The sequence below is a fragment of the Salvelinus namaycush genome, unplaced genomic scaffold, assembly GCF_016432855.1.
Source record: "Salvelinus namaycush isolate Seneca unplaced genomic scaffold, SaNama_1.0 Scaffold20, whole genome shotgun sequence".
In the NCBI taxonomy this organism is placed as follows: domain Eukaryota; kingdom Metazoa; phylum Chordata; class Actinopteri; order Salmoniformes; family Salmonidae; genus Salvelinus; species Salvelinus namaycush.
Window position 1 is genome coordinate 648,379 of NW_024058786.1, and position 16,310 is coordinate 664,688.

The 16,310-nt window shown below is 46.0% G+C and overlaps 1 protein-coding gene across 3 annotated transcripts in view; it reads right to left on the reverse strand.

Annotated features, from left to right (window-relative positions):
- Positions 1 to 1,955: 1,955 nt before the first annotated feature.
- LOC120037979 (protein shisa-5-like) overlaps positions 1,956 to 16,310 on the reverse strand; it is a 15,468-nt gene continuing 1,113 nt past the window's right edge. Inside the window, exons 2-5 of one of the 3 annotated variants that reach the window (XM_038983925.1) lie at positions 14,550 to 14,712; positions 9,787 to 9,917; positions 3,259 to 3,501; positions 1,956 to 2,370 (exon numbers count right to left, since the gene is read on the reverse strand). In XM_038983925.1, the coding sequence (XP_038839853.1) occupies positions 2,102 to 2,370; positions 3,259 to 3,501; positions 9,787 to 9,917; positions 14,550 to 14,712 (806 nt within the window). In that variant the 3' untranslated portion in view covers positions 1,956 to 2,101. Of the gene's footprint in view, positions 2,371 to 3,258; positions 3,502 to 9,786; positions 9,921 to 14,549; positions 14,713 to 16,310 lie in introns of all 3 variants that reach the window. The other 2 variants (XM_038983926.1, XM_038983924.1) reach the window with 2 other exon arrangements.

Consider the following 16,310-nt stretch of genomic DNA (forward strand, 5'->3'; position numbering starts at 1 on the left):
TCATTGGGCTCTGGTCAAAAGCAGTGCCCTACATGGGGACATAGACACAGCTTTAAAATGGTCTAAAAACCACCTACAAAAAACACCTACAAACTGTTGAGATTAAAGAGAGAATGATGGTCACTATAATGTTACCCTCATCAAACACCTTCCTGCAACACCCTAAAACACAAGAAAATGGAGGTGATTTAACTGTCTTGGACCAAATGTTCCTCAGTTTCCTTTTTACTCTTGCCTGTATCTTCTCCAATAGCTGTATTCATTTGATTTTACAAATTTACTTACAAATTTACTTTCACTTTCACTACACAATAAAAGTGACTCCAAAATGTCACAATACATTTACCATTCATTTCTATTACGAACAACAATCTGAAAACGCAACCAAAACAAACCGCAAAAGCATCCAAGAAGTTTGTAGTCACTTGATGTAGTCATTGCATGTAGTCATTGCATGTCTATTTTAAAAAAATATATATATATATAATTTGGTTGGACCAAGAATTTATGGTATAAAAACAAAAAGGCACAACTGTTACTTGCATCTAGTTTCAGTACGAGACAGGATAACTTGACATTTTAACAGGACATACGTTTTACCACTAAACTAGATTTAGGTATATTTCATAATTTGTGTGAATGAGGATTCAGACATTTTGATTCTTGACTGTCTTCTATGTTGCGTGTAATTCGGTGAAGCAGTTGACATTTTGGACAGTATCTTTTTTGCTGTGACTTTATTCCATTTTCTTTTATTACCTTATATGATTCCATTTTAGCCTAATAATACGTCATTCAACTACAGTGCAAAAAATGATTTAAATTATTTTAACCACAGTTTGGGTTGGTTGTACAATGAAGACAGAGGCACAGAAATACATGGAAGATTCCCTTTTTGCTGTTTTGTTTAGACTGTAATAATAATAATAAACCTGGGCCCTAACAAGGTATAGCATGCATTCCAAACAGCACACTATTCCCTATGTAGTGCACTACTTTTGACCAGGATAGTGCACTACATAGAGAACGGGAGGGAGACCTGTGGTGGGGAACGGGAGGGAGACCTGTGGTGGGGAACGGGAGGGAGACCTGTGGTGAGGAACGGGAGGGAGACCTGTGGTGAGGAACGGGAGGGAGACCTGTGGGGGGGAACGGGAGGGAGACCTGTGGTGAGGAACGGGAGGGAGACCTGTGGGGGGGAACGGGAGGGAGACCTGTGGTGGGGAACGGGAGGGAGGGAGACCTGTGGTGAGGAACGGGAGGGAGACCTGTGGTGAGGAACGGGAGGGAGACCTGTGGTGGGGAACGGGAGGGAGACCTGTGGTGGGGAACGGGAGGGAGACCTGTGGGGGGGAACGGGAGGGAGACCTGTGGGGGGGAACGGGAGGGAGACCTGTGGGGTGGTGGAGAACGGGAGGGAGACCTGTGGTGGGAAACGGGAGGGAGGGAGACCTGTGGTGGGAAACGGGAGGGAGGGAGACCTGTGGTGGGAAACGGGAGGGAGGGAGACCTGTGGTGGGAAACGGGAGGGAGGGAGACCTGTGGTGGGAAACGGGAGGGAGGGAAACCTGTGGTGGGGGACGGGAGGGAGACCTGTGGTGGGGGACGGGAGGGAGACCTGTGGGGTGGTGGGGAACGGGAGGGAGACCTGTGGTGGGGGACGGGAGGGAGACCTGTGGTGGGGGACGGGAGGGAGACCTGTGGTGGGGGACGGGAGGGAGACCTGTGGTGGGGGACGGGAGGGAGACCTGTGGGGTGGTGGGGAACGGGAGGGAGACCTGTGGTGGGGGACGGGAGGGAGACCTGTGGTGGGGGACGGGAGGGAGACCTGTGGTGGGGGACGGGAGGGAGACCTGTGGTGGGGGACGGGAGGGAGACCTGTGGGGTGGTGGGGAACGGGAGGGAGACCTGTGGTGGGGGACGGGAGGGAGACCTGTGGGGTGGTGGGGAATGGGAGGGAGACCTGTGGTGGGGAACGGGAGGGAGACCTGTGGGGTGGTGGGGAACGGGAGGGAGGGAGACCTGTGGGGTGGTGGGGAACGGGAGGGAGACCTGTGGATAATGGAGAACTGCGTCAGACAGACAGTGATGGAGAATTGATTCAGTAGCCAGTTTTCGGAGGTTGGGAGTCGACGAAGGCAGGGTTGTAGGCAGGCTGAGCAGAGAGGGAGTCAGGCTGGGCGGGAGGCGCGCCAGCCTGGGCTGGGTAGGCTGGTTGCTGGGCTGGATAGCCTGGTTGCTGGGCAGGGTAGCCGGGCTGCTGGGCTGGGTAGCCAGGCTGAGCTGGAGGCTGGATGGGGTAAGATGGCTGTCCTGGACTGAACCCAGCCTGACTATAAGGCACTGGGATAGCAGGAGGATAGGCTGAACCTGAGAGAGAGAGAGAGAGAGAGAGAGAGAGAGAGAGAGAGAGAGAGAGGACATTACCACACCAGACAGAGGTGGTGTTTTTGGGCAAGTAGTCATAAGGTGGAACTAGAATGTTTCAACAGCAACCTGGAGAGAGACCCTCCTGGAGAGAGACCCTCCTGGAGAGAGACCCTCCTGGAGAGAGACCCTCCTGTGGAGAGAGACCCTCCTGGAGAGAGACCCTCCTGTAGGTTTTAACTCCAACCCTGTTCCTGGAGAGAAACCCTCCTGTAGGTTTTAACTCCAACCCTGTTCCTGGAGAGAGACCCTCCTGTAGGTTTTAACTCTAACCCTGTTCCTGGAGAGCTACCCTCCTGTAGGTTTTAACTCCAACCCTGTTCCTGGAGAGATACCCTCCTGTAGGTTTTAACTCCAACCCTGTTCCTGGAGAGAGATACCCTCCTGTAGGTTTTAACTCCAACCCTGTTCCTGGAGAGAGATACCCTCCTGTAGGTTTTAACTCCAACCCTGTTCCTGGAGAGAGATACCCTCCTGTAGGTTTTAACTCCAACCCTGTTCCTGGAGAGAGACCCTCCTGTAGGTTTTAACTCCAACCCTGTTCCTGGAGAGATACCCTCCTGTAGGTTTTAACTCCAACCCTGTTCCTGGAGAGCAACCCTCCTGTAGGTTTTAACTCCAACCCTAATCTAGTACACCTAATTCTAATAATCAGCTGCTTGATAAACTGAATCAGGTCAGTTACAACTGGGGTTGGAGTTAAAACCTACAGGAGGGTTTCTCTCCAGGAACAGGGTTGGAGTTAAAACCTACAGGGGGGTCTCTCTCCAGGAACAGAGGTCTGTTAAAAGGGTGCCATTACGTCATCACCTGTATGTCTATGACACTTACCAGTGTCTTGGTAGGGAGGGGGTGGTCCTGGCTGGAAGTGCTGTCCCTGGTTGCCCGGTGCTGTGGGCATGAGCTGCCCTCCTCCGTAGCCGGGTTGAGGCTGAGCCCCATACCCAGGCTGGATGGGTACGGGCTGGTAGGCTGGGTACTGGGGGCCACCCTGGTAGAGATGGATGGGCTGCTGAGGTTGCTGGGTGAACTGTGTGTTCACCACTGTGGTGTGCGAGGTCGTGGCTATCACCGCTGTATGGAATGAGGCAGACAATAAATCAAGAGGTTAGTTCACACCGCTTTTTATTAAAGCATTGTACAACTATTTGTTGAAACGGGTGTGGTGAAGGGAGAACCTAGTGAAGCCGTTGTTGAAAAGCCCCAGTGTCTGTTTTATAATGATGTTTCTAATACCAACAGTGTAAACCACAGCCTGAAATATGTAGGTGGAAGAGCTGTGCTGACAGACATCCTGAGGGACAGGCCAGAAATGAAGCCTGATGAACAGAAAGCCCCAGTCAGCTCAGTACAGAGGGTATCTAGGTTTCTTCCTAGGTTTTGGCCTTTCTAGGGAGTTTTTTCCTAGCCACCGTGCTTCTACACCTGCATTGCTTGCTGTTTTGGGGGTTTTAGGCTGGGTTTCTGTACAGCACTTTGAGATATCAGCTGATGTAAGAAGGGCTTTATAAATACATTTGATTTGATATCTGCCACAAAGCTTTTGTCAGTCCATAACGTATTTGGGTAAGCACAGCAGTGTTCTACAATATTGGACTGTTTGCTTTCATACTTAAAAAAAAAAATCTCAGCGCAGCTCAAGTAATTTCTCTGTCAAAACCCATTCAAATGAAGAGGAATGCGTCGTAATTGTTGGGAGGAGCACGTTGGGGGGGGGGTGCGTCCCACGCGGATGGGCTCAGAGCCACGTAGTTATGTCACGGGATACTGGGCTATCACATCTCAGTGTCTGTGGATTCTGATTAAGGCTTAAATGCCACTGGTTTAAACACACATCTACAAGAAGTGTTTATTTATTAAAATCTTAAAAAGTCAAACCAACCTGTTAAACAGTTTCCAAATGTACTTTAAGCTAATCTTACACCATAGGTCTACGAATGTTGAATCCTACAGTTATCAGCAATGCTCAAAATGTATGAATTATTGTTTCATGTTAAATTCCATGTTTTCGAATTCCAAACAAGATATTTTTTCCCCCACTAAGGTTAGGTTACAAACACTAGATTACTTCTCCGTTGTAAAGAGGACGCGGTTACATAATTGGGCGTTGTCTGAAATCAACCGTCGTGTCCCAGCTCAGTGTGCATTCCAAATGGCAAGCTATTCCTTTATATACACACTGCAGGTCAAAAGTAGGGAACTATATTAGGGAACCGTTTGGGATACACCATCTTTGTTTGTGGATTCCTCCCACCGCCCGGCCTGTCAGGGTTCCAAGTGGGAGTGGTCTGACCACTTCCTGTATGACAAGGTGGCTCTGAAGGCTCCGCCCCCTGTGGTGTGTTGCTACGGAAAGTATGAGTCAGACTCACGGGCTGGAAGTAACACACATTTTATTATTCTAACCACAGATTCAGCAGGCACGTGTTCAATAGACACCAAACAGGATAACACTCTTTTTTTTTTTTTTTTAAATGCCAAGAAAACGAGATTCTCATTCCAACAGCGCAGGTCAGCCAGATGATACCTGGTTCCTGTTCAGTCGGCACCAAACGAGACAACTTTTCAAACACGGAAGGAACATCCAATAAGAAACGTGTTAGAGGAAGTAGAATACTACATGTTAGAGGAAGTAGAATACTCCCACGGCTTATCAACGTGTAAACCCTTTAGGTATTTAAGTAAAGGAACTGGTAATATGGGAGCCAGAGGCTACGGACCAAATAGAACCCTATTCCCTATGTAGTGCACTACCCATAGGGCTCTGGTCTAAAGTAGTGCACTACCCATAGGGCTCTGGTCTAAAGTAGTGCACTACCCATAGGGCTCTGGTCTAAAGTAGTGCACTACCCATAGGGCTCTGGTCTAAAGTAGTGCACTACCCATAGGGCTCTGGTCTAAAGTAGTGCACTACCCACAGGGCTCACTATTACCCAGGTAATAGTGTACCATTTAGGATGTAGAAATATTTCACCACCTATTAAAACCAGTTGTGACTAGACTACCGGTATGTGGCGGTCTGCTCCATATGATTGGGCAGCATTTTACCACAAACAGAAACCTGAGGTGTGGTTCGAACAAGGAAAATAGTTAGAACTTTAGCTAACGCATTCCATTGGTTTGTTATGTTCTGGACGAACACAAAGTCTGAGAAGGTAGTGTTCGGACGAGTGTGTGTCTGTTTCAGGTCTAAACTGCCGCTACAAAATAATCATTTGGAAAATATGGTTTAATGTACTAAAAAATAGCAAAGTAATTTGCAGTTTGAATATTGCCGCTAAAAAATACACAGTTATCCATGCTATTTGTGGCTTCACCGTAACATTCTGGAATGTTCATTCAAATCGTTCAACTGAAATTGTTACTAAGTAACATGTTTGCCGCTAACGGAAGCCTTGTTGAACTTAACTCTACTAAACACTGACCCCCAGACTACACAGAGATACTACAGTCAGAACTGACCCCCAGACTACACAGAGATACTACAGTCAGAACTGACCCCCAGACTACAGTCAGAACGGACCCCCAGACTACACAGAGATACTACAGTCAGAACTGACCCCCAGAATACACAGAGATACTACAGTCAGAACTGACCCCCAGACTACACAGAGATACTACAGTCAGAACTGACCCCCAGACTACACAGAGATACTACAGTCAGAACTGACCCCCAGACTACACAGAGATACTACAGTCAGAACTGACCCCCAGACTACACAGAGATACTACAGTCAGAACTGACCCCCAGACTACACAGAGATACTACAGTCAGAACTGACCCCCAGACTACACAGAGATAATACAGTCAGAACTGACCCCCAGACTACACAGAGATACTACAGTCAGAACTGACCCCCAGACTACACAGAGATACTACAGTCAGAACTGACCCCCAGACTACACAGAGATACTACAGTCAGAACTGACCCCCAGACTACAGTCAGAACTGACCCCCAGACTACAGTCAGAACTGACCCCCAGACTACAGTCAGAACTGACCCCCAGACTACACAGACATACTACAGTCAGAACTGACCCCCAGACTACACAGAGATACTACAGTCAGAACTGACCCCCAGACTACAGTCAGAACAGACCCCCAGACTACACAGAGATATTACAGTCAGAACTGACCCCCAGACTACAGTCAGAACTGACCCCCAGACTACACAGAGATACTACAGTCAGAACTGACCCCCAGACTACACAGACATACTACAGTCAGAAAGGACCCCCAGACTACACAGAGATACTACAGTCAGAACTGACCCCCAGACTACACAGAGATACTACAGTCAGAACTGACCCCCAGACTACACAGAGATACTACAGTCAGAACTGACCCCCAGACTACACAGAGATACTACAGTCAGAACTGACCCCCAGACTACACAGAGATACTACAGTCAGAACTGACCCCCAGACTACACAGACATACTACAGTCAGAACGGACCCCCAGACTACACAGAGATACTACAGTCAGAACTGACCCCCAGACTACACAGAGATACTACAGTCAGAACTGACCCCCAGACTACACAGAGATACTACAGTCAGAACTGACCCCCAGACTACAGTCAGAACGGACCCCCAGACTACACAGAGATACTACAGTCAGAACTGACCCCCAGACTAGTCAGAACGGACCGCCAGACTACACAGAGATACTACAGTCAGAACTGACCCCCAGACTACACAGAGATACTACAGTCAGAACTGACCCCCAGACTACAGTCAGAACGGACCCCCAGACTACACAGAGATACTACAGTCAGAACTGACCCCCAGACTACAGTCAGAACGGACCCCCAGACTACACAGAGATACTACAGTCAGAACTGACCCCCAGACTACACAGAGATACTACAGTCAGAACTGACCCCCAGACTACACAGAGATACTACAGTCAGAACTGACCCCCTGACTACACAGAGATACTACAGTCAGAACTGACCCCCAGACTACACAGAGATACTACAGTCAGAACTGACCCCCAGACTACACAGAGATACTACAGTCAGAACTGACCCCCAGACTACACAGAGATACTACAGTCAGAACTGACCCCCAGACTACACAGAGATACTACAGTCAGAACTGACCCCCAGACTACACAGAGATAATACAGTCAGAACTGACCCCCAGACTACACAGAGATACTACAGTCAGAACTGACCCCCAGACTACACAGAGATACTACAGTCAGAACTGACCCCCAGACTACACAGAGATACTACAGTCAGAACTGACCCCCAGACTACACAGAGATAATACAGTCAGAACTGACCCCCAGACTACACAGAGATACTACAGTCAGAACTGACCCCCAGACTACACAGAGATACTACAGTCAGAACTGACCCCCAGACTACACAGAGATACTACAGTCAGAACTGACCCCCAGACTACAGTCAGAACGGACCCCCAGACTACACAGAGATACTATAGTCAGAACTGACCCCCAGACTACACAGAGATACTACAGTCAGAACTGACCCCCAGACTACACAGAGATACTACAGTCAGAACAGACCCCCAGACATACTACAGTCAGAACTGACCCCCAGACTACACAGAGATACTATGTGTGGTCCCGTGTGGCTCAGTTGGTAGAGTATGGCGCTTGCAACGCCAGGGTTGTGGGTTCATTCCCCACGGTGGGACCAGGATGAATATGTATGAACTTTCCAATTTGTAAGTCGCTCTGGATAAGAGCGTCTGCTAAATGACTTAAATGTAAATGTAATACTACAGTCAGAACTGACCCCCAGACTACACAGAGGTCATTGAGAATATAAACAAATAGTTCATATAATTGTTTTAAATCTAAAATCAACCAGCATATTTGTATTGTATTTTAGCGTAAACATGTTTGTTATCGTGTTGTGATCAAAGGAGACATAGTGACTTGCGGAAGTATTCACCCCCCTTGGCATGTTTCCTATTTTGTTGCCTTACAACCTGGAATTAAAATTGATTTTTGGGGGGGTTAGTATCATTTGATTTACACAACATGCCTACCATTTTGAAGATGCAAAATATTTTTTTATTGTGAAACAAACTAGAAATAAGACAAAAACAACTTGAGCGTGCATAACTATTCACCCCCTCAAAGGCAATACTTTGTACAGCCACCTTTTGCAGCAATTACAGCTGCAAGTCTCTTGGGGTATGTCTCTGTAAGCTTGGCACATCTAGCCACTGGGATTTTTGCCCATTCTTCAAGATAAAACTGCTCCAGCTCCTTCAAGTTGGATGGGTTCCGCTGGTGTACAGCAATCTTTAAGTAACACCATATATTCTCACTTGGATTGAGGTCTGGTCTTTGACTAGGCCATTCTAATACATGTAAATGTTTCCACTTAAACCACTAGAGTGTTGCTTTAGCAGTATGCTTAGGGTCATTGTCCTGCTGGAAGGTGAACCTCCGTGCCAGTCTCAAATCTCTGGAAGACTGAAGCAGGTTCCCCTCAAGAATATCCCTGTATTTAGCGCCATCCATAATTCCTTCAATTCTGACCAGTTTCCCAGTCCCTGCCGATGTAAAACATCCCCACAGCATGATGCTGCCACCACCGTGCTTCACTGTGTGTTCTCGGGGTGAAGAGAGGTGTTGGGTTTGCGCCAGACATAGCGTTTTCCTTGATGGCCAAAAAGCTAAATTTTAGTCTCATCTGACCAGAGTACCTTCTTCCATATGTTTGGGGAGTCTCCCACATGCCTTTTGGCGAACACCAAACGTGTTTGCTTATTTTTTTCTGGCCACTCTTCCGTAAAGCCCAGCTCTGTGGAGTGTACGGCAAAGTGGTCCCATGGACAGATACTCCAATCTCCACTGTGGAGCTTTGCAGCTCCTTCAGGGTTATTTCTTTGGTCTCTTTGTTGCCTCTCTGATTAATGCCCCTCCTTGCCTGGTCCGTGAGTTTTGGTGAGCGACCCTCTCTTGGCAGGTTTGTTGTGGTGCCATATTCTTTCCATTTTTTTTTAAATAATGGATTTGATGGTGCTCCGTGGGATGTTCAAAGCTGTTCTGTTTTTATAACCCTGATCTGTACTTCTCCACAACTTTGGTTGCACCAGATCTTATTTAGGGGCTTCATAGCAAAGAGGGTGAATACATATGCACGCACCACTTTTCAGTTATTCATTATTTATTAAAGTTGTATTTTTCATTTCACTCCACAAATTTGGACTATTTGTGTATGTCCATTACATGAAATTTAAAATTACAGGTTGTAATGCAACAAAATAGTAAAAACACCTAAAGGGGGGGGGGGGTGAATACTTTTGCAAAGCACTGTACATCTGGGCTTCAGCATATTAGAGTAAACATGTTGTGATCAAAGGAGACTTACGTCTGGGCTTCCGGCACATGTTGTACAAGCAGCAGCAGGGACACAAGCAGCAAGAGATTAAAATAATCAGGAAGATGACAGGTATTGTAATGAACGGCCAGATGGTGAACGTGCTGCTGCTGCTGCTGCTGCTACTGGAATAGAGAAACACAACAATCAGTCAGAGATAACATTATTTCTGATCATTAAAAAAAAAGACTTCTGTATTGTACTGTTGCATAAAGCATTGCATGTTAGCCCTGTGCAGCCAAAGATACAGAAGGGAAGGTGAACCTCTGTCCCAGTCTCAAATCTCTGGAAGACTGAAACAGGTTTCCCTGAAGAATTGTAACTATGAAGCAGGATCAAGGAGTTGGCAAAGCTAACTTTTCTAAATAACCTGAAATAGCGGGGGGGTTTTTTTTTTTAGAAAGATAAAACTTGAAATGGGTTTAATTCCACCAAAAACACGTTTAGCTTTCTAAATCAGACAAACCAAACTGTTAATTCTGCTTGTTTATCAAAGTTAACCGGCTAATTCAGTGATCTTGTTTTATATACCGCTAAGTTGTGTTGATTGTGGGGGGGGGGGTCTACTCTGCTTCTGTTCTGATGGGGTGGTGACAGAGCCTGTTCATGTATTACAAGGACGGATGCATGTGCAAAGTTTCGTTTCACTGATCTGAAAAGAGCTTTTGTTTGAAAGAGGAAGTGAGGGGTTGTGGTTGACATCTTCATGACAGAATGTCACAATCGTGTTGGTGGCTCGGCTGAGGGTTTCAGCAATAAACAGATGTTCTTCAATGTTCTTCAGGTCTCAGGCCAGGGTTTGCAACAAGCACAGTTCCCTGAACCACGTGGTTTCATCTTTGAGTCGGTGTCAAATGGCTACCTATTCCTAGCGGAAAGTATTCAGACCCTTTGACTTTTTCCACATTTTGTTACGTTACAACCTTCTAAAATGGATAAAAATTAAAAAATTAAAATCCTAATTAATCTATACACAATACCCCATAATGACAAAGCGAAAACAGGTTTTTATTAAAAATAGAAATACCTTATGTAAATAAGTATTCAGACCCTTTGCTATGAGATTCAAAATGGAGCTCAGGTGCATCTTGTTTCCATTGATCATCCTTGAGATGTTTCTACAACTTGATTGGAGTCCACCTGTGGTCAATTCAATTGATTGGACATGATTTGGAAAGGCACCTGTCTATATAAGGTCCCACAGTTGACAGTGCATGTCAGAGCAAAAACCAAGCCATGAGGTCGAAGGAATTGTCCGTAGAGCTCAGAGACAGGATTGTGTCGAGGCACAGATCTGGGGAAGGGTATCAAAACATTTCTGCAGCATTGGAGGTCCCCAAGAACACAGTGGCATCCATCATTCTTAAATGGAAGAAGTTTGGAACCACCAAGACTCTTCCAAGAGCTGGCTGCCCGGCCAAACTGAGCAATCAGGGGAGAAGGGCCTTGGTCAGGGAGGTGACCAAGAACTCGATGGTCACTCTGACAGAGCTCCAGAGTTCCTCTGTGGAGATGGGAGAACCTTCCAGAAGGACAACCATCTCTGCAGCACTCCACCAATCAGGCCTTTATGGTAGAGTGGCCAGACAGAAGCCACTCCTCAGTAAAAAGGCACATGACAGCCCACTTAAAGGTTGCTAAAAGGCACCTAAAAGGACTCTGACCATGATAAACAAGATTCTCTGGTCTGATGAAACCAAGATTGAACTCTTTGGCCTGAATGCCAAGTGTCACGTCTGGAGGAACCCTGGTACCATCCCTACAGTGACTTGCCTAGTTAAATAAAAGAAATACGGTAAAGCATGGTGGTTGCAGCATCATGTTTTGGGGATGTTTTTTAGTGGCAGGGACTTTGAGATTAGTCAGGATCAAGGGAAAGATGAACAGAGCAAAGTACAGAGAGATCCTTGATGAAAACCTGCTCCAGAGTGGTCAGAACCTCAGACTGGGGCGAAGGTTCACCTTCCAACAGGACAACATGCATATGGTCTCACAAGGGGTCTGAGGATCTCATCTCGGTACCTAATGGGAGTCAGGCTACCTCTGGCGAGCACATGGAGGGCTGTGCGGCCCCACAAAGAAATGTCACCCCACACCATGACTGACCCACCGCCAAACCGGTCATGCTGGAGGATGTTGCAGGCAGCAGAACGTTCTCCACGGCGTCTCCAGACACTGTCACGTCTGTCACATGTGCTCATGTGCTCAGTGTGAACCTGCTTTCATCTGTGAAGAGCACAGGGCGCCAGTGGCGAATTTGCCAATCTTGGTGTTCTCTGGCAAATGCCAAACGTCCTGCACGGTGTTGGGCTGTAAGCACAACCCCCACCTGTGGACGTCGGGCCCTCATACCCCCCTCATGGAGTCTGTTTCTGACCGTTTGAGCAGACACATGCACATTTGTGGCCTGCTGGAGGTCATTTTGCAGGGCTCTGGCAGTGCTCCTCCTTGCACAAAAGCGGAGGTAGCAGTCCTGCTGCTGGGTTGTTGCCCTCCTACGGCCTCCTCCACGTCTCCTGATGTACTGGCCTGTCTCCTGGTAGCGCCTCCATGCTCTGGACACTACGCTGACAGACACAGCAAACCTTCTTGCCACAGCTCGCATTGATGTGCCATCCTGGATGAGCTGCACTACCTGAGCCACTTGTGTGGTTGTAGACTCCGTCTCATGCTACCACTAGAGTGAAAGCACCGCCAGCATTCAAAAGTGACCAAAACATCAGCCAGGAAGCATAGGAACTGAGAAGTGGTCTGTGGTCACCACCTGCAGAACCACTCCTTTATTGGGGGTGTCTTGCTAATTGCCTATAATTTCCACCTTTTGTCTATTCCATTTGCACAACAGCATGTGAAATTTATTGTCAATCAGTGTTGCTTCCTAAGTGGACAGTTTGATTTCACAGAAGTGTGATTGACTTGGAGTTACATTGTGTTGTTTAAGTGTTCCCTTTATTTTTTTGAGCAGTGTATATTTGTAATAATGACAATTACAACAATACTGAATGAACACTTATTTTAACTTAATATAATACATAAATAAATAATTAAACATGTTGAATTTGGTTTAAATAATGCAAAAACACATTGTTGGAGAAGAAAGTAAAAGTGCAATATGTGCCATGTAAAAAAGCTAACATTTAAGTTCCTTGCTCAGAACATGAGAACATATGAAAGCTGGTGGTTCCTTTTAACAGGAGTCTTCAATATTCCCAGGTAAGAAGTTTTAGGTTGTAGTTAGTTTAGAAATTATAGGACTATTTCTCTCGCAAACGGAGGAAAGTGCTGTTTGATTGAATACTGCTGCCTACCACTGCTCAGTCAGACTACTCTATCAAAAATCTAATCATAGACTTAATTATAATACAATAAGCACACAGAAATATGAGCCTTAGGTCATTAATGTGGTCAAATCTGGAGACTATCATTTCGAAAAAACAAAACGTTAATTCTTTCACTGAAATACAGAACCGTTCCGTATTTTATCGAATGGGTGGCATCCATCAGTCTAAATATTGCTGTTACATTGCACAACCTTCAATGTTAGAATTATGTCAAAATCTGGCAAATTAATTACAGTCTTTGTTAGGAAGAAATGGTCATCACACAGTTCGCAACGAGCCAGGCGGTCCAAACTGCTGCATATTCCCTGACTCTGCTTGCACTGAACGCAAGAGAAATGACACCATTAACCGAGTTAATATTGCCTGCTAACATGAATTTCTTTTAAACTAAATATGCAGGTTTAAAAATATATATTTGTATATTCATTTTAAGAAAGGCATTGATGTTTATGGTTAGGTACATTTGTGCAACGACTGTGCTTTTTTCATCGATTATATGCAACGCAGGACAAGCTAGATAAACTAGTAATATCATCAACCATGTGTAGTTAACTAGTGATGATGTTAAGATTGATTGTTTTTTTTATAAGATAAGTTTAACGCTAGCTAGCAATTTACGCGAGTGCAGCAAGGAGCCAAGGTAACAGGTGGTCACCCTGCCACGCAGTCTCCTCGTGGATTGCAAAGTAATCGGCCATAATCGGCGTCCAAAAATGACGATTGTCGTGAAAACTTGAAATCGGCCCTATCGGTCGACCTCTAGTCTGAATACTTATGTATATGTGTTTTAATTTTTAATACATTTGCAAAAATGTCTAAAAACCAGTTTTTGCTTTGTCATTATGGGGTATTGTGATGTCATTAAGGGGTACTGTGATGTCATTATGGGGTATTGTGATGTCATTATGGGGTATTGTGTGTAGATTGAGGGGGAAAAACAATTCAATACATTTTAGAATAAAACATAACAAAATGTCAAGGGGTCTGAATACTTTCCAAATGCACTACTTTAGACCAGGGCCCTATTCCCTATATAGTGCACTACTTTAGACCAGGGCCCTATTCCCTATATAGTGCACTACTTTAGACCAGGGCCCTATTCCCTATATAGTGCACTACTTTAGACCAGGGCCCTATTCCCTATATAGTGCACTACTTTAGACCAGAGCCCTATTCCCTATATAGTGCACTACTTTAGACCAGGGCCCTATTCCCTATATAGTGCACTACTTTAGACCAGGGCCCTATTCCCTATATAGTGCACTACTTTAGACCAGGGTCCTATTCCCTATATAGTGCACTACTTTAGACCAGGGCCCTATTCCCTATATAGTGCACGACTTTAGACTAGGGCCCCATGGGGCATAGGGTACCATTTGATTTAGGACATAGCCATAGTTTTTGTCCTCCTACCTGAAAAAGCAGCTGCTCTGTTCAGACTTCCCCATCTGTCCGTAGCCATTGATGCAGCAGTATCTATTCTCACACGTTCCACAGCACTCCTGGAACACACCGCAGGACTGCTTGGATTGGTATCGGCTGCTGGCATCGATGTAGCCCTCACAGTCATCACCAGCTGGGTAGAAAGGAGAAAGACATCATAGGTTTGAGTTGGACAAAGCTTGGGAGAAAATACATGGTATAGTCTAACTTGGAAAGACAACAGCAATAACATTGACAGGTAATACAACAAACAGAACAGAGTTAATGAGGGAGTTTGATTAAGCTGACCCACAGTGCACCGGGCTATGGCCCACGACATGAACAGGCAAAAGCAGTGAAGGAGGAGCGCTCTCTTCAAAATCAACAGTTATCTGCCCTCCTGCTCGGTCATCAACGAGGTAGCATGGAGCATACATCTATTTTCATAAAATATGTGTTTTTATCCAAAGCAATACCTTTAGCATGTGAAAACACAGAATCCTACTCAATACTCCATGTGCTTAACCTACATAAAAGAAAATTGTAGCTGCAGAGCGGGGCACCTGTCTCATGCCCAGTTCCAAAATGAATTCAATCACTTTTCACATGGTGCAACCCTGACAGATAATCAAACCCCCTCAGTGTTCTTTTAAGCCTTATTCCACCAGGTAAGTTGACTGAACACATTCTCATTTACAGCAACGACCTAGGGAATAGTTACAGAGGAGATGAGATGAATGAGCCAATTGGAAGCTGAGGATGATTTAGTGGCAGTGATGGTATGAGGTACAGATTGTGAATTTAGCCAGGACACCGGGGTTAACACCCCTACGATAAGTGGCATGGGATCTTTAGTGACCACAGAGAGTCAGGACACCCGTTTAACATCCACTCCGAAAGACAGTACCCCTACACAGGGCAATGTTCCCAATCACTGCCCTGGGGCATTGGGATCTTTTTTAGACCAGTGGAAAGAGTGCCTCCTATTGGCCCTCCAACACCACTTCCAGCAGCAGCTGGTCTCCCATCCAGGGACTGACCAGGACCAACCCTGCTTAGCTTCAGAAGCAAGCCAGCAGTGGGATGCAGGGTGGTATGCTGCTGGGGTGGGTGATGATGGTAGCCTAACCACATGGGGCTACAGAGTTCCCCAATGTCTTAAAAGCACTATAATGTTGTGATCAAATCAACTGGGAACTAGAACATTTCTGACTTCTGAGCGTTCAAGACAACTGGGAACCTGTGGGATGCGGGGAAATTAGCTCCGACTGGTAAAATCGTTTTCTCTTTTTTTCCCCCTTCTCCCCGAGTTCACAGTTGACACGAAAGCACCACAATTCCACTTCTGAGTTCGACATGGCCAAAACAACTGCTATGCAGATGTGGACTAAAGCCAATCTGATTGATTTGGCCACTTAATCTCCAAACTTTCTATCTGAAGTCTAAAACGAGGTGGATGTCCATGCAGAGGGTAAAGCAGAGGGTAACGTAAAGTCATGAGGTGGCAGGCCCGCCAGACAGACATCCTTGATTGCTTCCTCGAGATCTGGTTTATCGAATTAGAGTAGCTCGGATGTGAATGACCTCTCACAATCAGGCGCAGAGCAAATGATTAATGTATCTCTCTCTGGCTAAAATGCCCTCAAAATACTGTATATTTCAAATTTCAACATTTACAATCCAAGATGGAGTGAAACACTAGTCATGTCCCAGTCTCACCCATGTAATTTACGAGTTCGTTCCCTGTGACAT